General features: G+C 53.0%; 2 protein-coding genes across 4 annotated transcripts in view; one reads left to right on the plus strand and one right to left on the minus strand.

The window, feature by feature from the left end:
- CCDC92 (coiled-coil domain containing 92) overlaps nt 1-13819 on the plus strand; it is a 35036-nt gene extending 21217 nt beyond the window's left edge. For 2 of the 3 annotated variants that reach the window (XM_044776026.2, XM_044776025.2), the window contains exons 2-4: nt 4635-4781; nt 5347-5388; nt 8476-9870. In XM_044776026.2, coding sequence (XP_044631961.1) covers nt 4652-4781; nt 5347-5388; nt 8476-9251 — 948 coding nt within the window. In that variant the 5' untranslated portion in view covers nt 4635-4651 and the 3' untranslated portion in view covers nt 9252-9870. Of the gene's footprint in view, nt 1-4634; nt 4782-5346; nt 5389-8475 lie in introns of all 3 variants that reach the window. The other variant, XM_044776023.2, reaches the window with a different exon arrangement.
- The window catches only part of DNAH10 (dynein axonemal heavy chain 10), a 139186-nt gene continuing 122160 nt past the window's right edge, over nt 10799-27824 (minus strand). Inside the window, exons 61-79 of the mRNA XM_014858817.3 lie at nt 27084-27305; nt 26666-26813; nt 24802-25081; nt 23870-24099; nt 22602-22875; nt 20988-21092; nt 20429-20583; nt 19682-19836; nt 18168-18351; nt 17330-17530; nt 16481-16690; nt 16208-16303; nt 15316-15487; nt 14723-14854; nt 14341-14552; nt 14086-14253; nt 12714-12894; nt 11447-11592; nt 10799-10945 (exon numbers count right to left, since the gene is read on the minus strand). Coding sequence (XP_014714303.2) covers nt 10799-10945; nt 11447-11592; nt 12714-12894; nt 14086-14253; nt 14341-14552; nt 14723-14854; nt 15316-15487; nt 16208-16303; nt 16481-16690; nt 17330-17530; nt 18168-18351; nt 19682-19836; nt 20429-20583; nt 20988-21092; nt 22602-22875; nt 23870-24099; nt 24802-25081; nt 26666-26813; nt 27084-27305 — 3418 coding nt within the window. The remainder of the gene's footprint in view (nt 10946-11446; nt 11593-12713; nt 12895-14085; nt 14254-14340; nt 14553-14722; nt 14855-15315; nt 15488-16207; nt 16304-16480; nt 16691-17329; nt 17531-18167; nt 18352-19681; nt 19837-20428; nt 20584-20987; nt 21093-22601; nt 22876-23869; nt 24100-24801; nt 25082-26665; nt 26814-27083; nt 27306-27824) is intronic.

Below are 27824 nucleotides of genomic sequence, written 5' to 3' on the forward strand. Positions count from 1 at the left end.
GCTCTGTGGAATTGGGAATGGAAAGCCTTTTTCAAGTGTTAATTTTCTGACCATATAGAATGAACAGTAAAATTAACAGAAATTTAATACCTAGTGAATTTACCACAGAAAAAAACGTCTATGTGGCTTAACCTCCAACTTGCGGTCGAGGTCACCTGCTCAGCAGGTCCTCTGCCTTTGAGACATCTATTCCCGTTGCTTCTGCTGGAGTTCTTAGGGAGAAAACCTGGCGAGCTGTGTCCACTCGTGGGGGTGGGGCTTGCCCTCTGGCTGCCGCTGTGGCCTGGGCCTGGAAATGAGCCCCACTGTCCGCAGGCGGGCAGCTTCCCAGAGAGGAGAGGAGGGCCAGTGCGCAGGCCATGCTGCCTCTGGCTGAGTAAACAACAGTAAAATTGCCAGTGGCTCCCAGCAACGCTCAGAGACAGGATTGGATTGCCTCGTGGCAACGCTGCAATGCCAAGAGCCCACGGTTTGTGGTAGATGCCCTCTGACACAGAAAGCGCAGGGTTTTGGAAGCTGTGCTCCGTGAGTGCTGCCCTCCATTACGGTTGACACGGCGAGAAGGGGTGAATGCCGTTGCTCCGGCAGGATGCATTATTCACCTGTAGTAGACGCCTGCATTTCTACCTTCATCCGTCACGCTCACCCTTTAGGGAGGGGCCATGAATGCTCCTTCATGTCTCTGACTCCCAGTGTCTTAGAGATTCTGAATTAAGCCTCTCAGGACCAGGTCCTTCTCTTCCTCCAGATTACCTCCATCTCTCAGCTGTTCTCTTTGGCCTAAATGGGATGCTGCTTTCATGTCAATTTACTCCTGCCAACTTCCTGGAAGGATTAACTCCTTCCTGATTACATGTCATCAGGAGCGGAGGGTAAAAGATTAAAACATCACCTTCCTTTAAGCCGCAGCAGCTCTTTGTCCTGGGGAAGTCAGTCACGTTGTTTCCTTTTGAGCTGATGAGAAGATCATTTAGTAATTTGGATACTGTTTGGCGATGTGGTTTGTTTCCCTGGACCTCAGAGGACCTGTCTTGTTGGCATCTATCTCACAGCTGGAGAATGCCCTGCACACGTGGCGTCTCCTCGCTCGGGCTGTCAGTCCACATGGAGTGTGGCAGAAGGGGCCCACGGTCAAGCGAAATGTTACAGGTGGAAAGACCCTTGTCTCCGAGCATCAGCTCCAGGCGCGGTCCTCAGAGCTCCCTTACCCGCTTTGCACGTCATGTGCACCTCGTGTCCCTTCTTCTCAAGGCCGTCTGCCCGTGGCGATGGGAGGCTTCCTGGGCACGCTGTTCTCTCTCTCTCTCTCTCCCTCTCTCTCTCTCTCTCTCTCTCTCTCTCTCTCTCTCTCTCTCTCTCTCGTTACCTCGGAGAATTAACGAATTGCAGATTTAGTACAAGTCAAAGTCGTCGATTCACCGAGGCAGTTAGAATGTGAATACTCATTTAAATTGCATTTAAATTTGTTACAAATAAAATGAGGTGGCTGCAGAGCTTATATGGTCGCTCCCCTCCCTGCCCCGTGGTAGCTTATAGAAGCAAATGTTTATTCCCCGTATGGGCACACCTCGTTTTGCACTGTCAGTGCTGGAGGGAATTTTAGCGTGTCACGTTGTCTCTGAGCGAGGCGTGCCTGTGGATTAAGCTCTGAGGAGGCGGCCCATGGAATCAAAGGCTCTCAGCCCTGGAGACCTTGCCCTCCCTGGGGCCACGTCGGCACTCGATGGACTGGCACGTGGGGCCCACTGGTTAACGGGCTGACCTCGGCCTCCTGCTGGCCGGCACTGTGCGAGGGCGTGGGATTCGGGAGAACAGGCCTGCGGTTGGTGCTGGGAGGTGGGGGACTGACTCACACTTCGTGCCATCACGAGGCAGTTAACTACAGTTGTGGGCAGGGCCGCGAGGGGCTAGGGGTGCATAACCTCGCCTAGTCTGGGGGCCAGGGCTTCTGGGAGGATGTGAGCCTGTGCTGACACCTCAAGGCTAAGCCGACGTCAGCTCTCGGGAAAGGAGGGCAGAAGGGAGGACTCTGTTCTGGGCAGGGGAGCCCACGAGAAGGCAGGGGGGTGGGAAGAGCATGGCCCGTGGAGGCCCTGGAGCACGCTGCGCCGTGGGGGCACCGAGGGCAGGGGAAGGGCCGCTCACGGGCTGCTCTGAGAACGGAGCAGCGGGCGTGGGTGAAGGCGTTTACACAGGCTCCTGTTTTTTGCATCACCCTGGCTGCTGTGTGGCCAGTGGACTCGGGCAGGCAGAGGGGAGGGAGGGTTATTTCAGTGATTCCGGTGCAGGGGTGATGGTGGCTTAGGAGTGGAGATGGAGAAAAGTGAATGGATCTGAGAGCTATTTTCAAAGTAGGATCACTTTGCATTGCAGTCAGATGCTGCGATGGGTTGTAAATGAGTAATGAGCCGCTTGCCTCAGGTCGCACAGCTGGTGCGTGGTGACAGCGCTTACTGAGAGGGGTCCGTTCTTTTATCATTCTAGACCCACGAAGTTCTGGATCAAATTTAAATTGTTCTTCCTCTTCAATGGTAAGCCTTTAAAATATGGGCTCTGCTTTTTCCATTAGCCAGCGGAATCTCGGATTTGACTCTGTCCTTTTAAAGTAAATGACAAGGCATCTCTTCTAGAGGCCCCACTTCCAAAATCCATCATAGATCCTGGGAGTTAATGTTCCCGGTGAGACAGTGAAACTGGTGCCCGAGCGAACAACCCAGAACTGCTGCCGGGACGTAAACGCAGGCATCTCCACTCAAAGCTCAGGAGGCAGACCCAGGTCTTCTTTCGTCTGACCCGCTGCTTTGTGAGGGAAGGAGCGAGGTCAGAGGGGCCCCTGCCCACAGCTTGCATGCAGCTCTCCCCAGCCACTCACCGACCTCGCCCAGGTCAGAGCTGGCTCCTTGGTTGAGGTCAGCGTCCTCCTCCGAGGCTGCGTGCTGACCAGATAGTATCAGGACCTCAGGAACCGTGGGCTCCATTTAGAAACCAGAATCTGGCCCCGCAGCCCTGCACAAGGAGCCTGTGGTTACGCAGAGAGAGGATTTCAAGGGCAGAAGCGTTTCTCACTCCTGCCACAAGGCTGCTTCCAGCTCTCCTGTGGAAAGCTCTGTTTGATGGGTGTTCAGCTCTGGCGTCCCTGGCAGCCAGATTTTAGGTGGAGTTAAAGGCCTGGGGAGATCTCCTCTGTGTTTCATAGAAATGATCGCTGTCACTTGTGTAGCCAGTCCCTCCTGTTGGATTGGAGGTGGTCTCCAGTCTTTGCTGACTCTACACTGCACTGTGAGACCCCTCTTGCAGCCTCATCTCTCACACAGAAGCTATTCCTGCCCTTTGGCAGACTCCTAGAGATGAAATTGCTAAGTCAGAGGGGTGGTAAGTCCTCAGGCTCTGGAGGCACTTTGCCAGCTTGCCTCCCGTAATAAGGCAGAGCGTCGACGCCCCCCAGGACTGCGCTGGCTCTGTCTCCCTGCTTTCTCTCATCGTCCTTCCGGAACTGACGGGAACCTGCTTTTGTTCTTCCCCACCCTGCTCCTTTTCAGGATGTGTCAGCGTTCACTCCCCCGTCTGTCGCTTTCTGTTTCCTTCTCTTGGTTTCTTAACTTGCCTTTGGAGTGGAGCTTGTGGCCTGAGGCGATGACAGGAAGCTTTTGTGTGTGAATGGAAGTGAGTGTCCTGAGTTGCAGTTGTAAACTATTCCTAGCTCCAGAGCTGGGGTGTAAATACGCTGCTGGTGATTGGTGTCGCCCGACGTGGTGACAGCGCCCGGTGTGTTGTCATCTCCAGAACCATCCCTCACGCCATCCACAAATGCGCTCCATCCCGGAAGCCTTGGGAGGGGCGGTGTCTCTGGGGAGAGCGCTTGGCATAGGTTAGGAAGACTGCGCCCCGAGGCTCTGTGCTCACCAGAGTGATTTATAAGCGGATAGTCCACATTTTGTCCTTTGCATTTTTCAGTGCTGTGCAAGGCATCTTGAATTACTCTGGCGGCTTTTCCAGAAAGACCAATGGACTTCACCACATTTCTCGAGTTACAGTAAAGGCGGAGAATCTGAGGCCTGAGTGAGCGGCTGATGATTGATGACTGAAGCCATGATGGAGCAGGGGCAGGGCTTGGGGACAGACTCCAGCTCCTGCAGCCAGCACATGGCCCTTTCCCAAGAAGGACGTGGGGCTCCTTGCAGCTCTGTGAAATCCAGGGGGCTTCCCTGTGGGATTCTCCCCACCTCTTGCTCCTGCTCCTCACTTCAGCCAGCTCTAGATGCCCTTTCTAGGGAGAGTTCACCCCTCTCCCAGGCGCCAGGTTTCCTGTGAGGGGGCAGTCGGCGCCCACCCTGTGGGAGAAACCTCCCTAGAGTGATTTTGGGAGAGTCTGGTGAAGTCAGGCGGCGGGCGGAGAGGCTGGTGAAGTCAGGCGGCGGGCGGAGAGGCTGGTGAAGTCAGGCGGCGGGCGGAGAGGCTGGGATCGGAATCGGGAGCCCTGGATCTAATGGACCCTCTGTGTCCAGAGCCGGCCTCACACTGCCAACAACCCCACAGAGCCCCCGACAGCAGTCAGCAGGCAGCACCCCCTTCCAGCCTGCCACCCCGTGACCCTCTTTGTCAGGGCCAGCAACCAGGGTCTGTGTGTCCCACAGGTCATCTGAGTGTCAGCATGGCAGCCACGAACCTGGAGAACCAGCTGCACAGTGCGCAGAAGAACCTCTTGTTCCTGCAGCGGGAGCACGCCAGCACGCTCAAGGGGCTGCACGCGGAGATCAGGCGGCTGCAGCAGCACTGCACAGGTACCAGGGCGCGAGCTGCGGGCCGGCTCCCGGCCTGCGGCCAGAGCAAAGCAGAACCCGTTGTCAGGACGGTTTTGCATGGGGGCCAGGCTCCTGCGCAGGGAGAAGGGGTGACCCTTCTCTCTGATGTGGTTAACCCCGTCATCGCGAGTCCGTTCGGGTGCCTTACCTCATTTTCTTTGCCTAATCAAATTGCACCAAGCATGAAGCTGGAAAACCATTTCTTGGCCCACTGAGGACTTAAAAGATCAGAATGCCGTGGTTAAAATTTAAAATGCGTTTTGGAACCGATGACCAAAGTGTAATATATAGATCAAGCTGCTAACTGTGGATGGTAGGGATGTGTTTTAGGCAAAGGGAAGGTCCCTCCCCTCTGAGCCCTAGCAAGTATGGGCAGCTGATGTCTTCTGCATTCTCACCTTGCCCCCAGTGCTGCCGAGCCCTGCTCTGTCTGGGCAGGACTCACGGGCTGACCATGGGAATCAGTGCTGCATTTTCAGAGCCGATGGAGGTTTTGGAATATACTGTAACCACATAAAATTAATGTATATGATTTCCTTTCTAGATTTAACGTATGAGCTGACACTCAAAAGTTCGGAACAGACAGGTAAGAACCCCTGCCCCGGAAGTTAATGATGGTATTGTTTCCTCCATTGCACGTGTTGATGCCGTTTGTTTTCACCCGTTACACACTTAAAAGACAACACAGTCACTATGAGCGGTTGCACAGGGACCAGAGCTCTCTGAGAAAAGATGGCAGGAAGTTGGACGCCTGGGTGTTAGGAGGGGCTGTCAGCTGGTGGGTGGGGGAGGAATGAGTGGTTTTATTGTCTTTTGATTGACACATATATTTGGAATATCTATTATATGTTTTTCTGGATATTCTGATTTTTCTACAGTGACTATGTGTTCCCTCTGTAATCAAGAAATAGATGTGATTTAAACTAGAGAGATAGAGGAGAATGAGCAGGGCCCCGCCTCCTCTGTGTCCCTCGGACCTGGCACAGAGCAGGTGCCCTCTAAATATTGGCTGAGTGAGTGATCAACTACTAGATAGCCCCCAAAGGATCGGTGAGCATCTTTCTCTACACTGCAGCCCCAGAAATGCTTCCCCCGACCGGAATCCTCAGGGACCTCAGGGAACCCCAGAGGACATCAGCCTGATGGCAGCAGGGCAGAGGAGGTAGAAACTGTGGCCTCTGTGGCCTGTTACAAACAGCCTGCTCCCCAGGCCAGGGTGTGGATTTGGAGAGTGCAGAATCCACGTTTGACTCAAGAAAGCTTTTTCTAAATAGCTTCGCAATGACAGTTATTATGGATGAGTGTGTCCGATTCCTTGTGAAAGACATGGGCCACTTCTGTTGAGTCTCAGTGGCCACACACCTCCCTCAGGAGGAGGCTGAGGTCCCTGCAGCCTGGGTTTGGGCTGAAGGCAAGGCCCCTGTGTCAGCCCTGGGCTGCTGCCCCGCAGGCCGTGGTGGGAAGATGAGTGGGCACCAAGTCTGAATGCCATGCCAAAGCCAGCCCTTCGGGTGGCAGGGCTCAGCCCACGTGGCCTCAGAGCCATGTGCTTCCATGTCTCTGTCACTCTCATTACCTCTGAAACTGCGTTTCAGAATCTATTGTTTTTCTTTCTGGCCAAAAAGACAAATCTCCTGGAAGATAGTATTGCTGCATCCTTTCTAAGGAGGTCATTTACTGACATGTCTCTCTCTCTCACACACACACACACACACGCACGCACACACACACGCACACGCACACACACGTGGACAGTTTTTTTTTAAAGATTGGCCCTGAGCTAACATCTGTTGCCAAACTTTTCCTCTCCTTCTTCTCCTTCTCCCCAAAGCCCCCAGTACATATTTGTATAGTCTAGTTGTGGGTCCCTCTAGTTGTGCTGTGTGGGACGCTGCCTCAGCGTGGCCTGATGAGCGGTGCCATGTCCACGTCCAGGACCCGAACCAGCGAAACCCTGGGCTGTCGAAGTGGAGCGCGCGAACTTAACCCCTCGGCCACGGGGCCAGACCCAGACACATATTTTTTAAGAATACACTAATTCACTGCAGTAAGTTTGTGATGTACAGATTGCTGTGCACAAAACAGTTCCATGGCCCATGGAGCCTTGCGTGCTCAGAGTCTGGCTGACAGAACACGGCACAGAAGCCGTGGCTGAGGCAGGTGGGGAACAGCCAGACAGACGAGGCCCTGGGAAGGGAGCGGAAGGCCAGGGCAGGGGTCAGTGCACACCCATCGCTGGGGCTGGGCCTGGGGGAGTGGTTATACCAGGAGCTTAGACACACAGGTCTGGAGGTGGGTCGGGGATGGAGGTAGAGACAGACCGAGAGAGAGGGGCTTGGGGGCAAGGTGGAAGCTTAGTGGAAGCAGAAGACAATGGGGACAGGTGAGGAACTGGAAAGCAGTCTGCAGTGTGGAGCTCATTCGGCAGTGAGAAGCCGCTGTTGAACGGGGGCTGGACTGTTGAGAGGGGTGACCGGCCTGCTAAGCACAGGATGGGCTGAAAGCAGACAGGAAGACCCGAAAGGAGGCTGGACCAAGGCCAGGAGGCAGGAGCCGGAGACAGAGGGGAGACAGGGAGACTGACCAGCTGACAGGGAAGCCTCAGGGGCGTGTGCATCGAGGGGGGAGGGCCAGAGCAGTCCCAGGGGAAACAGATGCCGGAGGAGAGCAGATGCTTGGCCTTGAGGGGCAGGTCTGATGGGCACCACCTGTAGGATTAGCACTCAGAAGTCTGACTTAGGAGCTGACCCTCAGGTGAGTTCCCAATCAGCAAGGAAGAGCCTAGAAAGAAGTGGACAGAGCCCCAAATTTCTAGGAGCCAGGCGAGGAGGAGGGCCAGCCAGGCATGTGAGGAGGAGCAGGGCGGTGGTGCTGGGCGTGGAGCCAGGGTGCCAACGTGGGCGTGATGTAATTGCAGCCAGCAAGCGGGAGGCCGAGGTGGCCAGAGGTGGGCCCCAGGTCCCTAGAGGACGGGGAGGGGAGGCAGCACTGACACCTGCTGAAGGGCTGGCTCTGAGAGGCACGCAGGAGTGGCCACATGGTGTTCAGGCAGGGCGGGCAGAGGCAAGGGCCGAGCACAGACAAGGACACCTCTCTAAGAGACGAGAGAGGGGACCAGTGTCGTTGGGGTAAGGCAGCAGCCAGACATGCTGTCTCCTCTGCAACTTGAGAGTCTTGGCATGTTAGACCTGGGGAGGCTTTACATTTGTCTTTCCAAATGTGCTTTGAATGGAGCAGCCATTTAATACACATCACCTGAGCAGGCGGAGGCACCTGCCCACTCTAATCCTAAGTATTTGGTGAGGTCTCACACTCTGGAAATGCCTGTTTTCGCTTCAGCATTCTTAAAATTTGGAGACATTCTTTTATGCAGTGAGCCAGAGAACTAAGAGCTGGAAGGGGCCTCAGAGACCACCTGGTCTCCCACCCTCAGGTGAGGGGAGAGGACTTAGGGGTGGGGGCCGTGGCTTAGGTCCAAGCTGTTGCCTCCAGGGTGGGTGCAGGACACCCGGCCCACAGCCCTGCCTTCCGTGTGGCCTTTGAGCACCCCTCTTCCTCACGCTCACCCCGACACGGGCCACGAGGCCAGCCTGCACGGGGCCTCCCACACACACAGCTCTCCCTGCCTCTGCTCGGTGGATTCCTAACCTGGCCGCTCGGCTTCTTCTTCCAGGAGATGGATCTTCTAGAAGCAGTGAACTAAAGAAAAGATGTGAAGAACTGGAAGCTCAGCTGAAACTCAAGGAGGACGAAAACAATGAGTTGCTGAAAGAACTGGAGCAGAAGAACGCGATGATCGCGGTGCTGGAGAACACCATCAAGGAGAGGGAGAAGAAGTACCTGGAGGAGCTCAAGGTGAAGAGCCACAAGCTGAGCATGCTGTCCAGCGAGCTGGAGCAGCGCGCCGGCACCATCGCCTACCTGACGGCCCAGCTGCACGCCGCCAAGCGGAAGCTGCTGAGCTCCAGCGGCACCTCCGACGGCAGCCCGTCCGGGAGCCCCGTGCTGGCCAGCTACAGGCCAGCGCCCCCCAAGGACAAGCTGCCCGAAACGCCCCGCCGCCGCATGAAAAAGAGCCTGTCCGCCCCCCTGCACCCTGAATTTGAGGAAGTCTACAGATTTGGGGCCGAGAGCCGCAAACTACTTTTGCGGGAGCCCGTGGATGCCATGCCTGACCCCACGCCGTTCCTGCTGGCCAGGGAGTCAGCCGAGGTCCACCTCATCAAGGAGAGGCCCCTGGTCATCCCCCCCATCGCTTCTGAACGCAGCTCGGGCGAGCAGCACAGCCCGGCCCGCGAGAAGCAGCACAAGGCCCACGTGGGCGTGGCGCACCGCATCCACCACGGCGCCCCGCCGCAGGCCCAGCCCGAGGTGGAGACGCTGGCGGTGGACCAGGTGAACGGAGGCAACGTCGTGAGGAAGCACTCAGGGACGGACAGAACTGTGTGAAGCCTGGCAGGCGCCCCCCGCCCTCGGCGTCGACGCACTGTGATCACTCCTAGGAAACACTCGTCCGCACCTTTCTTTTTTTTTTTTCCCATGCATGCCAAATTTTTTTTTGACCTGTCAACAGATGATTCTCCTCCTGCTCCTCTTGCCCTCTTACTGACACCAAAATATGATTGTGTCCCTGCTGCAGAATATGTACCTACTAATCGCTGTGGCCAACACCCGTGTGCGGCGTCGCTTGCTTTCAGTCCCCGTCCGTGCACCTCAGTGCGCTCGTGGGCAGAGCGCAGGCCGCAGGCTGCACTATCCTCGACGTTAACGAAGCCAGATAGTCACACGCCTAATTAGAAAGTCGGAGCAACACATAGCGACCTTGACCTGTCCCTCCAGGTTCCAGGGCAGCCTGTCCGGAGCAGCCCCCGCTGCCTCCTGGAGACCCTGTCACCTCCTGACACACCTCCCCCAGGGCGGCACCGATAACCGAGCAGCTGTATGTCACGGGAACTAAATAAGATGACGTTACTCCTCGTATCACCACAACCTGAATGTGTGTTCATATTTTTTGTTAGTTTTATCCAGAATGTTCAAGATCCCAACAAACTTTATTTTCTAAACCTGCCTTCTTTCTGTTCTGTGTCTTTTATTAAACCACCTGGAGGGAGGGTCGGGGGGACCGCCGGAGGGAGAGAAGGAGCAGACCCCCAGGAACACCTGCGTTCTTGCTCTCCCTGTTCTTCCCCGGGGTGCGGCCCTGGCGTGGCGGCCTCCCTGCCGGAAGGAGGAGGCCCTGTAATCTCTCACTTTCCAGAGCTATCCCTTAGAATGGTCTGCGCTTCTGTCGTCGGGCAGATGCTCCTCGCCTCCAGCTGCACCGGCCAGGGCTCCAGGCTAGCCCCGTGGTGCACCGAAGGAAGGGACACCCAGGAGCCGCAGATCCTGGAGGCTCTAAGTCTGCACCCAGCACCACGCAGACCCAGGCAGGCTGGGGCAGGAGCTCGCGTGGCGTCAAACAGCGAATCCACAGCTGCCCACACGCCCAGAGCTCCACACGGACGGACGGATGGGACCGGGAGGAGTGGCCGTGGTGACTGTGGTGTCATCAGCCCAGGGAGGGGCCCGCCTGACCCCGCCCGTGGCCTCGGCCCTCCCCCCACACCTCAGCGGACAGCTCTTGCCAGAGAGGCACCTGTGGAACAGACCCGGACTGTCAGACACAGGCCCTCGAAAACCTGCATTCTCGCTGGTGCCAATGACACGCCAGGCACTTTTGCCTGATCAAGTGTTTCCTCTGAGAAGGAACAGAAAACACATCTTAAAATGCTCTCTAGTATTAGTTTTCGCATACACAGAATCTTTAAAAAACAGTTTTTAAAAAAATACCATTCAGGTTGATATATATGGAAAGAGATGAAAATGGCTGATTCCAAACGAAAGGAGAATCAGTGTCAACCCCCGTCCCACCCCCCCAGAGGCCCCAGGAAATGCCAGCGGCCTCGATCCTTCCTCAGGAGTGCCCAGCGCGCCCTCGGCAGCCACGGGCCCCGCGGTCAGTCCGAGTTGAGGGTGAGACACACCCCCTGCAGCACCCAGTGGGAGATGTGCTTCGCGGTGAAGAGGTCAGCTTCGAAGACCAGGCCCACGCCCATGGCGTTCCTTCTCGTGGAGGTGGTGTAGACGGGCGTCCGGAAGGTGTTCTGCAAAGGAAGGGCATGTGAGAGGAGAGGCGAGAGGGCTCACTCCCGGAGAGGGGAGCTTAACCTTGGCGCTGGGGTGCGGGCCTCACGAGCGGCGGGGCGGGCAACCCCCGCTCACTTAGTGTAGACGAGGCTTCCCCCAGATACGCTCATTACAAGTGGATCCGGCCAGGCAGAGCCGCCCACACCAGACGCAACAACTCTGTGATTCGAGCGATGCCCAGCAGATTGCACAAGGAGGAGGCTCTCCCGAAGGTAGTCTGGACCCTGGCTTCTAACCTTGAATCTGTGCCTCCTGCAGAAGTCTCTGCACACTCACATGTGCGCGTGCACATTTTCCTGAGCAGTGGCTCTATGGCTTTTATCATGCCTCCCAGGCTTCCCCGACCGGGGGGGCGGGTCAAGCGCCCCTGTTTTAAAATGCAGGACTGTCTGAACCCGCCTCGTGTACAACTACAGGCAGAAGAGCAGAGGGGACACGAGGCGGACGTGGCCTGTCACCTGCAGTTTGAGGCGATGGGCTTCAATGGGGATGATCTTCAGGATCGGCAGGTCGACAACCAGCACCTTGGGCTTGCTCTTGATAAGACAGCCTCTGTCTATGTCCCAGTCAGCGCCTTCGAGATACAGTCCTGAGACGAAGCACCCTAGAGATACCAGGAAGAGACCGGGATGTCCGCGGAGGCATCTGTAATTCCACTGTGTAACAGCTCTGTCAGATGTTCATGTGGAACAAAAGAAAGATAACTAACTGGTCCTCCTGCCCCAGACACAGCCCAGGCCTTTTCCAAAAGAGGTGGCATTATTTCTGCCCTGCCCACCTTTAGAGGAACAGCCCCCCAGAGGGATGCTCTGAAGACCCTATGACCCTCCCCCATGGCCACAGCGAAGTGGGCAAGGTATGGTCACCTCTCCCCAGCAATTTGGTACCAAGATACACAGACTTAGACGGCCGTGGGCCCCAGGCTATAAAGATGAAAGCCTCAGAGTCAGTTGGGCACCACAGCAACCCAAGACGCCCCGAGCCAGAGTGACTGGGGGGCAGGAAGTCGAAGCCTCACAGAGAAAGTGGTCTCTGGGGAGGAGAACACAGCAGACATGCAGAGGAGCAGAGGTGAGGACAGTCATTCGGCCCAGAGAGAGTGGTGGCCCTGACACCTGCCAGTCCCTCTGAGACCTCGCTGCCCTCTCCACCTGGGACTGTGAGCGTTCCCTGAGAATTTGCCCTGTGCATCCCCTCTCCTTCAGCTAGCTCGAGAGGCCTTTTGTTGCTTGCAGTTCAACGTCCTCCGACTATGACAACAGGGCCCCCAGAAACAGCAGTTTCCAGCTACAGTTTACAGTCAGTAACCAGTGTCTACAGGACAGGCTATAGCATAATTTAATGATTTCTGCCTACTCCATCCTGCTTTCTGGCTCCCATGCCCCTGGCCCCTCAAGGTTCCCAGGGAAGCGACCTGGAGATCCAGTTCTTTGAAAGATGTAGGAGCCCATTTCCCACAAATGAGCAGGATGAACATGGCTCAGTTCTCGAAATCCCTGACATCAACCCAGGTCTCAAAGAAACCAGAAGAGAAACATATGTATTCACCCTCAGAGACATCAAGACATGGATGGTGCACAAACACAGCCAGTATCTGCACGAGTCTGACTTTCAATCATGGCTTGGCCCATTTGGGCCCATACTATGCTTGTCGCTTTGACTCAGGGCTGGCTCTGGGAGGGAGACCCTAAATGAGAGGCTATCAATCCGTAATGAGCCAAGTACCTTGTCCTGCCCGTTCATTCACTTCCTCTGCATCTTGGAACTTGGTCACTTGTGTGAACAAGGTGGAGCGGTCCAGGGGCCAGCCATTCCTCCGGCAGGTGGCCTGCACCAGGGCCGTGAGGTAGGATTCTGGGATGTGCAGCCCTGAGAGCCACATCACGCTGGGTTCACCCTCTGCGACCTGGAGAGAAGGGAGAGCAGCTGGTGGGAACCGAGGGCTGCCGTCAAATGCCAGGGTCAAAGCCAACTGGAAGTCAAGTTCATGATAAAAGACATAGTTCACCTTAGTGGCAAAAAGATGGTGCTGGGACAACTGGTAGCCCTTTGGAAGGACCACTAAATTCCAGATGGAGCAAAGATTTAGATACAAAAAATAAAACCACGAAAGTACCCCATCAAATCTCCAGTGACTGTTGTCATAACCTTGGAGTGGGGAGTACAAAACCCACAAGCTGTAAAAGAAGACTGATACATTTGACTATTACATAGAAATGTAAAACTTCCCTATGGAAAAAATACCATAAACAAAGTCAAAAGACAGAACAAGCTGGGAAAGTGTTTGCAACACTGGCAGACAAAAGGCTAATTTCCTTGATATACAAAGAGCTCTTAAAAAATCAATTTAAAAAGGCGGAAAACTCAATAAAAATGAAATCAAGATACAAAAAGACAATTCACAGAGAAAGAAATGAGAAATGTCTATAAGCATGTAAAATACACTCAGCCTCACCATCATTAAAGAAGTGCACATCCAAACAGATATTATTGCTTACATATCAGGGAGAAAATACCCAAAATATTAAGAACACACAGTGTTTCAGAGAGGTGAAGAAATAATCATTCGTATACACTGTGGGTTCAACTTGTCTAGAAAAACATCTGATAAGAACTGCCAGAATTTAAAATGCACATACTCTGATCCAACTCAGCCACTGTAGGAATTTACCCGTGGAATATACTCATGTGAGCATCCAAAGACATGGGCACCAGATTGTTGTTTGTACTGGGGGAAAAAAAGAAAGAAAGAACAAGAAAAAAACCAATGGTAACCACCTACATGTCCCTCAGGGGACAGGAGATGGAATAAATGGGGTACCCTAAAAAGATGTAATTAGATGGAGCAATTGCCAAGATAGACTCTTAGACGAATAAGGCAAGTTGTGCATAAATATGCTTCAAAATCTTAAAAACAAAAAAGAAAAGGAAGAAAGACACAGGTATGCTTGCAGAGTCAGAGACCATTTCTGGCCTCGGAGCACACAACCGACTGCTAACAGAGGTGCCACTGGGGGTGGGAGAAGGGGGCGGGAGGCGGTCAGAGGGGTCCAGGCTCACCCTTGAACCAACGAACAGACCGCTGTCTCGTACTTACCCACAACGTGTACTGGCTGAACCGCCGCAGGAAGTAGACCATCCAGTTTCCAAGGGACTTTAAGGTGTCAGGGGCAAGCTTTCTCCAGATGCTAGGGATTTGCCCAATAAAAAGAGACCTCGCTACATCATCTAACTCATTGCTCATTCCAACTTCTCCAGCCAAGGCCTGTTTAGAATCAAGAGCAATCAGTCAAGACTAACAGAAAGCCAGGCACGACGTAGGCGGTAACCTGCTCATTAGGAACATGCTCACCCTCTGAAGTTCAGCCAGAGACTTGGACATCCGTAGGACAAGCTTGTTGAAGCGCTCCAGCTCCTGGAGGAGCACCACCGAAGTGGGGGAGATTCCTATCCCGAGGTGCTTCCTGACCAGGTCCAGGTCAAAGACTTTGGGCATCTTGTTTTCTATGTCCTTGGCCACTTGGCCAATGTAATCATCTCGACTGATGCCGCTGCTGGATTCCCCTACAACCAGGACACTCTTTGAGGAAAGCAAGCAGGACCGGGGCCTCCTGAGCCTTCTGGCTCCTGGGAAGGCACCAGCCGCATGGAAACCCTAGGAACTGACAGCAGCACTTTGTGCCGGCACCCTTCCACCCTCACCGCCATAATCCGGTCCTCGCAGTAGATGCTACCTGTCTGAGGCTGCAGCTCCAGCAGGTGAGCCCACATGGCTCGAGCCGCCTGAGTGTAATAGCCAATCTCAGCATTGGAATGAAGACCGAACACTTCCGGCGTGTTGGCTAGTGGGAGGGCCTCAATGGCTTCTGTAATCAAAGGGAATAAGCAGAGGTTACACCATCCAGGCACCCTCGACAGCCCCAACCTCCCCAGACATGCAAGACTAATTTCCACTGCTTAGTGGTGGGTGACGTGTTTTTAAATAAAAATTCTACACCAGCATGTCCAATGCAGCGCTATGTTTCTCTCTTATGAAAATGGCTCAGTGAGCTTCCCGGGGGCCACTCTGCCCTTCCAGACAGAATCTGATATATTTGCCATCATTCCAGAACAGGAGATCTGAACTAACTCCATCAGCTCTGAGGCTAGGAAGAGCCAGCTGGGCCCCCTAAAAAGGCATAATAGACCACACCCTCCAGCCAAGGAGCCCCACCAGGACAGGGGTCGGAATAGCCATGGAGCCAACCACAGAAAACAGAACAGCTGAAATGAACGTCTCCCTTAGCAGAAACTTTTACAATACTTTTTGATGTCTGAGAAATCTCACCAACAAATTTGTCCTTTTCATCACCAGCGGGGATTTTGTAGTCCACTTCCTTGTTCCGGAAGAAGTGGAACGGCTGGAAAGTATCGAAGATGAAGTCCCCCAGGTACTCGTCCATGTAGGTGGTCAGGATGCGGCGGTCGAAGCTGTCGATGGCCCGTCCTCCATACATGACCTGACGTTACAGGCAGTGAGAGCGGCTGGGACCCGGAACCTACCAGGTGTACCCTGAGGTCCTGGGCCCAGAGGCTAGTGCAGGGTCAAGACCTGAGGTGTCCTCCTGCCGGCCTAGCCACTGTGCAGCTCAAACTGTGCTGACTCGCAGAACGGTTCGGCCCACTGTCCACAAGAGGGCTTGTTTACAAAATCACAGAGCCCGAGGGGGTGAGCAGATCTCGTGAAGTGCTAGGAGCCAGTATGGAATTTGCAAAATCACCAAGATAGAGTGAACAACAACAAAAAAACCGACCAAAGAAGCCAGCAGCCCCGTTTGACCTGGCAATGGTGATGTCAGTTTGAGCCACGTGCAGGGGAAGCTTCCCCACGAGCTCTGGATAAAGTCACGGTCTCCAGAGTGGACCTCCACGCCACCCATGGGGGTGAGGCTCTGACAACGTGCCTGAGGCATGGCTGGGGCACTGCCGACTCCTAGAGAGCATGAGCCCCCGGCACGATGAATCCAGAACCTCCCCGTGAGTGTCGCTCACTTAGGACAAAGAACAACGGGGTGATGAGGAGGGGGTACTTCACAGGGACTAGAGGCACTCAGCTGATGGGCAGCAGGAGCAAGACGTGAGCCACTGAGGGCTCAGAGGTCATGGACAAGGGCCCCAGGCCACAGCCCACATCGCCCTGGGAGGCAGCCCACGGAAGGGCCCCCCCACGACCCTCCTACCTCTCCAATTAGGTACTTGAGGCTGCCCCACGGGATCCTCGGGTCATTCTGCTGGAAGGCTTTGGTCAAGTACGTGTTCAGGATTTCCATGCAGACCTTCAGAGAGGACGGACAGGCTGGGTTATACTCAAAGCCACAGTCACTCGCATTGTGACTCTTCTGCAGATGTGGGCAGGAACGACTCGGCTGTCACTAACTTGGCAGAATGGGCGGGGATGAGACAAGCCCACGGAGGAAGTTTCCCAGGGAGGGGATGCAGCAGCGTGTCTTAACCTGGAAGTCAGACTCGTTGAAGTCATAGTACACGTTCCACCCGATCTTCCCGAACTTTCTCCTTTCCTGCACCACAGCGTGGAAAAACGCCAACACGTAGACCAGGGACTTGAAAGCGGGGTGTGGACACTGGTCCAGCATTTCAGGAGAGATCTTGAAGTAAGTCGCTCTCATGTTGAGTTTCAGCCCGTTGGGTGGCTCCGTGACAACCTGTCAGAAGAGAAAGACAAACTGTGATGGAAACCGCTGACCCATAAGTGCAGCTTTGAAGAGTGTGCAAAATGTAGGCTTCTTGGCTTTTCCTTCATCTTTACGTAGCCATCTCTCCTGTCCCCTGAGTAGCAAGTCTCTTCTTAAGGGCCCGGGTGAAGAAGTTAAGGGACTAGATGTCGTTCTAGCTCTGCCACTTGCTCATCAAATGACCCAGGGAAGGTTCTTCACCCTCAAACGTAACATGAAAGCAGCTCAGTTTTCCCTCCACCTGTCCTGGAGACGGAGAGAGATGACAAAACCTTTCCCAAAACATCCTCTGGAGGATAAATTAAACGGGGCGTGCAAACCAGTCAGACCTGAGCACACAACTACTAGTGTACTGCAGATGTCAGCAGGCTCATCATTAGACAGAAAAAGGTTTAAGAAATGTGAAGTGGGTGAAAACAAACCTGGATATTGTGTTGGGTGCATCCAGAAGGGGTAAAGACAGACCTGGGAGTCTTCACTGCCGCCCAGTGAGCTTCCAGTTGCGCCCTAGGTTGACTCCTAAACTCACGCTCACACACACACCCCCCAAATGGTAGTGAGCCGAGGAACTGGGCTGTGGGTACATCAGGGTTCGTCCTGAAGCCAGACCTTCAAGGACTTCTGCAGAATCCCGATGGGGAAGCCCTTGGTGGGGTCCGTGGTAAGCCACAGGCGGAAGTCTGGGTGGGGCTTGGTGATCCTCTCCAGGGACTTCTCCAGATCCTTCAGCCACTTGACCAGGAGATGGCAGTTCTGTAGCATCAGCCACTGCCCGCGAGCCACCGCCGTCTCCAGCAGCTGCAGAGCCAGCTGCACCGCGGGGGAGAGAAGAGAAGAACTGGTGTCCCAGTGCCACGCCAACCCCCTGCTGTCCCAGAGACCCACTCCAAGCCCCCAGAGGAGTCATGGCTACTCCACTAGAAGCCAGAAAGAAGCCAGTGACCCAGGAGCTACAGAGGGAGCCTTCAAAGAAACAAGCTTTCAGAATTCCTTCCGGGCTGCCTCTGTCCATGGGGCTGTCACAGCCCGGAAGATGAGTGAGCACCGTACACTCATTGGCCTCCCTTGTTCCTAAGGAGTTCAACTTCTCGGACACTGTCGCACCTGCACCCTCACCACTTCTTGGCCATGTCACTGGGGCAATGACAGCCCTGGTCCATAACAGGGTTGTTGCAAAGACTAAAGGGAATAATGACTGTGTGGGAAAGGGCATTGAAAACAGCGGAACACAGTGATGGCGCAAGGTTGGGCAATCAGAGAATGTCAGATCTAGGACGATACTGTTATTGTCATCCTTCCAGCATTTGATTCCTGCTCTGTAGACCGGAAGTACATCAAGCTCATGTGTGGAGTGGCACTCTTAGTTTAAAACCAGATGTCAACTCATTCCTACAGAGGCCGGAGCCCACCCCAAATTCAGAGCTTGTTCCTTCCAACAACAAATTACCTTTTCTTGACCTTGACCCATGGCAAGGAATTTGAGGCGGTTTCCTCCAAAACCACTTCGCTCGGCTAATTTCATAAGGTCACTGGCAGGGTCAGAGCCAGGACTCAGGATGAACACAATGGGCGAGTTTGGGGTGCTCTGCTCCAAGATGGCGTCAAAGCTGATCATCGGGGGCTGCACGTACCTGGAGAAAGACAGAGAAGTGGATGGTCCTCCCGGGAGGACGGCTCCAGTGCTCTGTCCTCCCAGCGTCCAGAACCTTCGGACTTCCTTCTGGTATAGCTCTCTGCACAGTCCTCCTTGTTTTAGAATCCAGTTTTCACACATCTCACCCACTGGATGGTAAACTCCTGAGGGACAGGGACCGCTCTGCATCCTTCTAGAACAGCTTGGCACATCTGCATTGACTTCAGTAGATCTGTGCTGAGCTGGGGGCCTCCTGACGGGGCCGCCCCTTCCCACAAAACCCAGAGGTTCCACAGTGACAACTTCACAGGCATGTCCTGAATAGTCCACATCTCCAGATTTTTTAAAAATTAGTTCCCAATACATGAAGAGTGGCAGATTTCAGGTAGAAATCCAAATTTCTAGCTGCTTTTGCAGGGTCAGAGGGTCTGGGTCGCCATTGCCACCTGGTATCCGGTCAGCAGGAGTTAAGAGAAAGCTGCCCCCAGGGACCAGGACTTGACCTCTCCAGTTTGCCACAGTCCCCACCCAGCGTCATTCACTCATTTCTGTCACCGGCCAGTCATGAAGGCATATTTGAGTTTGCAACTCCAAGTTATCTGTCTGGCTTTGCACTCAGTTCTAGAGCTCTGTTATCCAATATGGTAGCCACTAGGCACATGTGGCTACTGAGCGCCTGAAGTGTGGCTAGTCCAAACTGAGATATGCTATAAGTGTAATTCACACAGGATTTTGAAGACTTAAGACCAAAAGAAAATGTGTAAAATATCTCAATAATGTTTACATTGATTACATATTGAAATGATAATATTTTAATATATTGAGTTAAATAAATGTTATTAAAATTAATTTCACCTGCTTCTTTTTTTTTTTTTTTGAGGAAGATTAGCCCTAACATTCACTGCCAATCCTCCTCTTTTTGCTGGGGAAGACTGGCCCTGAGCTAACATCCGTGCCCATCTTCCTCTACTTTATATGTGGGATGCCTGCCACAGCATGGCTTGATAAGCGGCCGGTAGGTCTGTGCTCGGGATCCAAACTGGTGAACCTCAGGCCACCAAAGCAGAATGTGCGAACTTAACCACTGTGCCACCAGGCCAGCCCTACATCTGCTTCTTTTTGAATGTGCCTACTAGAAAACTTGCAATTACCTATGCGGTTCACACTGTATTTCTCTTGAATAGCACCATTCCAGAGTGGCTATTAAATAATGCTCACAGAAAGGCCTGTGACAGTTCTCCTGGGAGCTGACCAGCCACTGCCGTCTGTGAGTCCAGGTGTGGATGACCCCACAGGAAGAGCCAAGCAAACATAAATAATACACTTACTTCTCTCCCATTGTTACAGTCACATAGTCGGTCACCGCCCGATATACCCGATCCACACGGAAACAGCGCAAAATAAGCAACTTCTGGAAAGGGGTGATGTTTTTATCGTAACCCAGGGGGAATGGAAACTGCTCAAGTGAATCCAGGTCATACCACTGGGAAAAGCAAAGAACATCCATGCTGGTTCAACTCAGACATGAGATAGGCCCCCATTTTTATGTGAAGCTCCCCAAAAGCCACTGTAAGGGGATAAAATCTATAGAAGTGTCTGAACCTCAAGGCCACTTCTAGTCAGATTTGTCATTTTCTTCCCTAAAACACTATGAACTTCAGGAAGGGAGGGATGAGTGTTACTCAATGTTGAGTCCCAGTGCCCACCAAGGGACGTGGTCCATGGTAGATGCTTAATAAATATTTCTTAGACCAATGAATGGATGGATGGATTGACAGATGGTTGGATGGACAGATGGACGGACAAATGGATGGCTGGACAGATGGATTGATGGATGAATGGATGGATGGATGGATAGATAGACAAATGGACAGATAGATAGATGGTTCTCCCACAAAGCTAGCTGAACAAGATAAAGGAGAGTTCCATCCGGGGAGTCAGAGGGCACTGACTATAGTCTGAATGGGTCTCTCAAAGTGTTATCTTTTCGCTCACATGGAGTTAGGCTACAGTTGAAGTTTGGAGATTAGTGACATGTAGGGAAGGCAAAGAGGAGCAAGAGAACGTGCGCTCACCTCCTGCCAGACAGCCAGGTGTTTCTCAACGTCATCAGGAAGATGCTCAAAGTTAGCCGAAAACATTTCTGATAAAAGAATGATATCTTCCCATCCCTGGTCGGATAACCAAGCACAGGGCTTTTTTCGCTTGCTTTTCTCCAGGGAAATGTTTCCTAATCACAACAGAAGAGAAGTAAACAGCCAACACCAACATACCACGGACAGTAAGCAGCTCAGGGCTCGGACTTCTCTCACTTTTGGGAAAAATCCGTTTCTCAAGAGAGGACTGGCAAGAGCAGGAGATGCGGGCTTGCCCTGTCCCTGCCCGGGACCCCCGGCAGGCAGGCTCAGCGCGGCTTCCAGCCTCGGCAGCCTCGAGGCGGAGGCTGGTTGGTCTGAGTGAACCAGAACCATTTCTGAAGCTGCACTGTCAACAGAAATATTTAATAAAGCAGTGCTGTTGGAAGCCACGTTTTAAGGAGAGCTTCTGGTAGTGTTTGTTGTAATGAACAGGTGTATATACATGTGCAACGTGGTCAAGGGAGTTAGGACGAATGAGACAAGGCAAATTCCCTACCTTTTAAAAAGAAATCTAATTCTTCTTGAGGGACTCGCCCTTCTGCTTGCTCTATCTTGATAGTCATATTGAAAGAAAAGAGTAACTTGTGCCTCTCAAACAACCCTGAAGAGAAACAACGGATGGGTATTGATAAGTTTGTTTTAAAAACTGAGTCTCTTACGCACGACGTGGTTAAATTTAAGAGAAATGAGATGGAACACCCAACTGCCCGGTTGCATTTAGCCCTGTTCACATGTGACATCCATGAACACATCTGAGTGCAGAAAGTTGACATGGTGTGCCCACGCGTGCAGCCGGCCGTGCCGCTCTCTCGTGTGCATCCCCACGTCTGCGGGAGAGGAGGCGGGGCTGAAGAGCAGACCAGGACTGGATGACGGAGGGACAGAGCCACCTTCTCTGTGAAAAGCTGGTCGTTTGCCCGACTCTAAGTGGAAGTTCCTCCCTGTTCTTGTCTAGAAGAGCTGTCAGCAAACGTTCTATAAAGGGCCAGATAGTAAATATTTCTGGCTTCACAGGCTAGGTGGGCTCTGTCATATCTACTCAACTCTGCCGTTACAGTGTGAAAGCAGCCAGAGACAATATGACAAATGGGTGTGGCCATGTGCCAATAAGACGTCATTTCCAGCAGCAGGCCGCGGGCCGCGTGTGGCCTGAGGGTCACGGTTAGCAGTCTCTGTTGTAGAGTACGCACATTCCATCCACAGACTCTTTACTGATAGATGGATGCAAAATACTAGAGTTCTTGTTTTTTTTTAACCCAAGAAATCTGTTCCTGGAAAAAAAGTGTAAGTCAAACTTTGTGATTTCAATTCTACTTTATGTGTGTTAGAAGGAAGGGTCGGCTACTTAAGGGAGCCCTATGGGAACAATAGTCCTCAACCTTTTTCCCGTCCAGTTGGCATCGGCTGACTTGTCCCCAGATCCCTGTAGCCAGCCCTGGTGGTCCAGAGCCTACGGTGTAAAAGCATTCAGCTGCTCAGCAACCCTTCACGAAGGGGACATCAAATGATCCCCAGAGAAAAGCAGGCACTCTCACTGCAGTGGCACAGGTGTGTGTCCCGGTCAGGCACACATCACCCAGCTGTCGGCTGTCATACTGTGGTGGCTATGTGTCGCTGTGATGCTGAAAGCTATGCCACTGGTATTTCAAATACCAGCAGGTCACCCATGGTGGACAGGCTTCAGCAGAGCTTCCAGACCAAGGTGGACTAGAAAGAAGGACCTGGCCACCCACTTCTGAAAAACTTTGCCACAAAACCCTGTGAGTGGCAGCAGAGCATTGTCTGAGATGGCACCGGAAGGGGAGAGGATGGCGCAAAAGGACCGGGCAGGGTTCTGGTCTGCTGTGCGCAAGCGCTGGGAGTCGGGACTGACTCCACGGCACTAACAACAATAAAGATCCGCATGCTGAAGCCCTAATGCCCAGCACCTCAGAATGTGACTGTTTGGAGATAAGGCCTTTAAAGAGGTGAGTAAGCTAAAATGAGGCCATTAGAGTGGCCCTAATCCAGTCTGCCTGATGTCCTTCTAGAAGAGGAGGTTTGGACAGACAGAGCCCAGAGGTGCACACACGGGGCGCATTTGTCCTGATCTGCCTGAGGAGGTGCTCACCCGTGCAACCATAGTTATAGATGTTGAAGGTCAGTGTGTCCATAATGTTCCTCAGTCGCTTCATAAGAATGGAATCGGGCAGAGACTTCTTAAGTGACAACCCAAAGACCTCCAGGAAGGCCATCAGGGAGTACTGGTACATGGAGTTCACGAGGGCCATCTCGGACAGCACGAAGAACAGGATGGCCCCCCTCCTGGCGGCCGGCCGGTAGCCATCCCGCAGCCTGTCGATGTCCAAGGCTGTCTTCTCTGCCAGCTTGAGCTTCTCTGATACCTAAAGAAAAGATGCACGTTGTCATGGAAACAGGAAGACTTACACCCATAACCAGGAAGACATGAAACGGGCAAGAAAGTAAGGAGGCGGAGGGCGGGAGTGGGAGGCGGCTCACGGGGATCTGAAGAGCACCCCCTCTTGCAAGATATGGTGAATATTTGTGGCTTGGCTCCCCAGCACCAGGGGCCGCCTCTTCTAATAAGAGTCCTGACTTTCATTTGGAGACTCACAACTTGCCCCTTTCATTCCAGTGTGGGGCTCCACCCCAACTCTAGGAGAGGATCATGTGACCCAGGCCCAACCAATCCACACATAGCACCCCCAGCCTGTGGGATTGATTTGGGGTGGGCACGTGACTTAAGCGACTCCCAGAACCTTCAGGGTAGGGACAGGACCAGGTTCTCACTCTTCCCTTTGCACTTGAACCTGAGGGGACATGAGGCCAGACCCATCTCGTAACCATGAGGGGAGCTTGGCTCCATGGGGAGGCAGAAAATGAAGCCAACCCAGGAGAAGGCCCAGACCCAGAAATGGAGAGAAACAGTCCTGATGATATGTTTGGGGTCCTGGATCCAGCCCCGCCTGAAGCCATCCCTGGACTTTTCTGTTTTCTAAGCCAATAAATTCCCTTTTGACTTAAGCCAAGTCGAGTTGGGTTTTCTATCACTCTCAATTGAAAGAGGCTGACCTGATGCACAAGGGTCCCTGGAAATACCTTTAGGACTCCCCTCCCCAATAGAGATGGCCTTTTCTCATCAGGCAAACCTTCAGATGACTCAAAGCCCAAATCTGATGAGAGCACAGATCGATGTTTCTCTTCCTCCATCCCCACCCCAAACCCTCAGCGACTAAGACCGAGGAGCATGAATGAGCCTCTGAGATCACAGAGTCCCCTTTTCTCCTTGAGCAGATGGGGAGACCGTCACACCAAAGGAGTACCCAGGACAGCCGCAACCCCCATCCCCGGCTCAGCGCATCTCCATGCGGCTCACACCTCCGTGGCTTTGGCTTTGGTCTCCTCCAGGGTTTGCACCAGCTCCACGTTGTCCAGCATGTTCCCCGTGGAGGTCGCCAGTTCCCGAAGGAGGGAATCTTCCAGATCCTTCAGCAGGTTCTTGTTCTCGCTCGTCTCCTGGATGAGGTGCTCTCTCTGCTCCTCCAGCTCTCGCCTCTCATAGGCCACCAGCACGCTCAGCAGCTGGTCCTCGAGGCCTTTCAGGGTGACTGTGGGGAGCAAGGGGGGCCCTCACTGCCGTGTCCCCCCGACAGGCTGGTCGCCGTGTCTTCTAGCCTGTGACACAGCTTTGCCTGGGGCAAGCTGAGGGTGGGTCCAAGCCAGCATCTCAGGAACACAAGGACTCACTCTCCTACCAAGGTCACTCTAAAGCCACAAGGCGAAAAATACCAGACAGAACAAAACGGACACACTGCTACACAGAGCGGTGGACCACAGAGCAAAGATGGATCAAGATAAAATGCAGGACTCCACGTATTGGGGAACCCTAGTTGGAGGCTCCTAAACCTGATTAACCTATTTAAGAACCTGTATGACAACCATCCCATTCCTAACAGAATTCAATCGAGAGGAAGGGGAAAAATCCAAAATCATGCCATATATTTAAATACGCAAATATAGAACTACTTCTCGCCCCAGCTGAAAGGGGTGTCACCCCACTCCCAGCGTGAATATGTGAGCTCCATGGTCCACACTCAGCACCCCTCAAGACACGCAACTCATTGCCTTCCAAAGGGCCCTAAACTGTCCAGGGGTTGCTCCATCATTAAAAACCGACCAGTTAAGATGTGATTATGAGAGAATGATCTGGGGTCACTGAATGAAATGACGTCCCCTAAAAGCCTTGATCTCAGGGCGTGGTCTCTGTGGTCACCACCTTAATCGGCCACTGAGGCTCTGTATACTCTTACCGGTGTAATTGATCACCATGGCCTTCCCGAACACTGAGGGGGAGTATCTGGGGTTGGCCAGCTTGGTGTTTAGATACAGTCGGAAGTTCGAATCGTAGTCCACTTCCTTGTCTCCCAGGATGATGAACTGCCGTCCTTGGGAGACTTTTATGTTTTTTTCTAAGACGTTGTCAATCACAGGATCGATGTACTCATCCACATCATGGAACAGGAAAGGAGTCCCATACTTTATGGACATCTCCAGCTGCTTGAGGAAGTCGGGGTCATTGAAGGAAGCGACCTGGAAGACAGGGAAGCAGATGTGAAGGTCAGGCCACTGCACGTGCCCTTGCCACATATATGGGAGAATGCCTTGGAAGTGGAGAGCAAACGTGTCAGAAGCTTGAGGGGAGCCAGAGGGAAAAAAAGACAGGGAGAGAAGCAGAGCATGTAACCCGTATAAACCCAGAAACCCATGAGGTTCAGGCTCCGAGCAGCCTCCCATTCAAAAAGCACAGTTCAGCAGCCAAAGTAATTAGGAGAGAATTTTACTACATCTCTCAGAAAAACCTCAAAAGGGATCTAAACACAGAGCCCACAACAATTTTTGCTTTAATCCTCTTTCCTCTTTTACTCACTTCCCTCAAACCTAAGGACTGCTTTGATATCTCTTTCCTCAAAACATCAGAAAAAACCTTTCCTCTATCCCAGCCCCCGGGGCTCCCCTCCCCGCTTCCCCTCCACTCTCTTTTATGATGTTACTTTACTTCCTCTCTCTCCCCACAGGCTGGGGTCCTCCCTCTTTAAGAGATGGGTGGGAGTGGGAGTGGGCTTGGGGGTTGGGAGGGAGCTGGCAGTCTCAGAACTCTCCAGCGGGCCGAGGGAAGGGGGAGGTCAGGGACATTCCTGCAGTAATGATATTTGTCCCACTTGAGCTGTGTGCGAACTTGAGAGGCAGATGCTCCCCTGACCTTGGAATGCAAACGCGCTTCTCCCAGCAGCTGGCAGGCACCGGGGAGCAGGTACAGAAAACAGAGGGGAAGGTAAACTGAAGATCAGGAATGTGTTAATTAGCTCAGCAACAGGCAGTTTCACCCAGGAAAAGGGAAAACTCACTCCCCCAAAAAACTTGAACACAAATGTCCCCAGCAGCACTATTCACAATAGCCAAAACATGGACTCAATCCAAGTGTTCACCAACTGACGGAAGGATAAACAAAATGTGGTCCAACCACGCAACGGAATACAGCTCAGCCATGAAAAGGAACGGAGCACTGACACCTGCTACAACATGGAGGGACCTTGAAAACATGATGCTGAGTGAGAGACGCCAGACACAAAAGGCCACATAGTGTATCATCGCATTCACATGAAAGGTCCAGAATAGGTAAATGCATAGAAACAGAAGATCTGTTAGTGGTTGCAGAGGCGGGGGTGGGGCAAGGAATGGATGGATTGGGGGAGGGGTGGTGATGGCTAAAGGATGCAGCATTTTTGGCGGGTGAAGGTGATAAAAAACAGATTCTGGTAATTGTTACACAACTCTGTAAAAATATGAAAATCCACTGAATTGTCTGTTTCAAAGGCAGGAATTGTATGGATGTGAATTATAGCTCAATCAAGGCCACTCCTCCTCCCTTCCAAAAAAGCAGTGACTGAGCATCTAGGCCGCCACGCCCTGCACTGCGTCGGGGGACCACAAAGACGAGCAAAGCATGATCTTGGCCTTCACGTTGCTCACAGCCTGAGAGGCAACGCACAGGCAAAGAGCACAGTAAAAGCCACGGGTCCAGGCTGCCCTCGAGGACGCATCAGGTGGGCGGGCAGGGACACCCTGAGAGCGGGCAGTGATGGCGGAGGACGCCCAGGGAGGAGCCAGCCGTACCCGCAGGTTGTTTTTCTCCTCTTTTCTCTTTATCCAGTTGAGGGCCTGCTGCTGGGGGTCGATGCAGAGGGGGAAGCGGCTGGCCCGGGTGGTGAGGATGCCATTCTGAACTGAGAGCTCATCGGGGGGCAGTCCCTGGGAGCCCCACCTGGAAGGAAAAGTGACAAGGAAATCTGTTTTTCTTGCCAGGTTGTAAACCAAGGGCTGGAGGTGGTAGGATGAGCCTCACAGAACAATCTGCCCATCCCCAGACTGCTCAACCCTCCCCAGAGTCCAGGGAGCCAGACCTGCAGTGCAGCCTGCCATTTCTGTGCTGTCAAGGCAGCTGCACCCCTTGCTATGCCCCGTCAGGGTGACGCCCACGGGGACCCCCCCCCCCGAGGCACCCCTCGTCCTCCTGGCTCAGGGTCACACTCACCTGCTGATCTCAACGTCATCCGTGAGCAGGCTTTCTAAGCGAAAAGGCTGGCTCAGGGGAATCTCCCGATCCAGGATATCATCTTGCCAAACCCGATTGACCATCTCGTGGCGGAACTCCCATGTGAACGCCCCCTCATAGCTGAGGAAAGCTGCACAAAGCAGGCAGTCCCCCAGTAACTTCACCCGCCGGTGCATCAGCTCGTCCAAATCGTTCAGCCACCTGGCACAGGAGAGGGGGGCTGCAGTAAGCAGTTACCCTCTGGCACAATCAAAAGGAACATTCTAGAAGAACCAGGTTGACACATTGCTAATGGGGCTAGCCAGAAGGAAACATTTTTTGAGATATTCTTTTCTTTTAGAAAACAAAGATTGCCAGCTCATTCTGCCATTTTGCCTACTATGAACCCAAAGTTTTGAAAGACTTTGTGTTCAATTCTAGGGCTCAGCAGAAGCTAGCATCTAACGGGGGCCTCGACAGATGTTTGCGGGACGCATTTGTCTCAAAGCTATTTATTAAATGGTAATCACATTATTTCCAAACGCTTGATCAATAACTTTACACGCCCAGCAGAGCTCATGAGCTCTGGTCCTGCTTGGTGAAATAATTCTACCCAAGATAAAAGAAAGCAGATGTTTCATTTGCCTCTTCTGGTAAATGGCCAAAGTCTTCTGGGTTTTAGAAATATTGAAAACTGCTTGTTTCTCACAAGCAAACAATATTTTCCACACCACTTTTACA

This window comes from Equus asinus, chromosome 8, assembly GCF_041296235.1.
Source record: "Equus asinus isolate D_3611 breed Donkey chromosome 8, EquAss-T2T_v2, whole genome shotgun sequence".
Taxonomy (NCBI): Eukaryota; Metazoa; Chordata; class Mammalia; order Perissodactyla; family Equidae; genus Equus; species Equus asinus.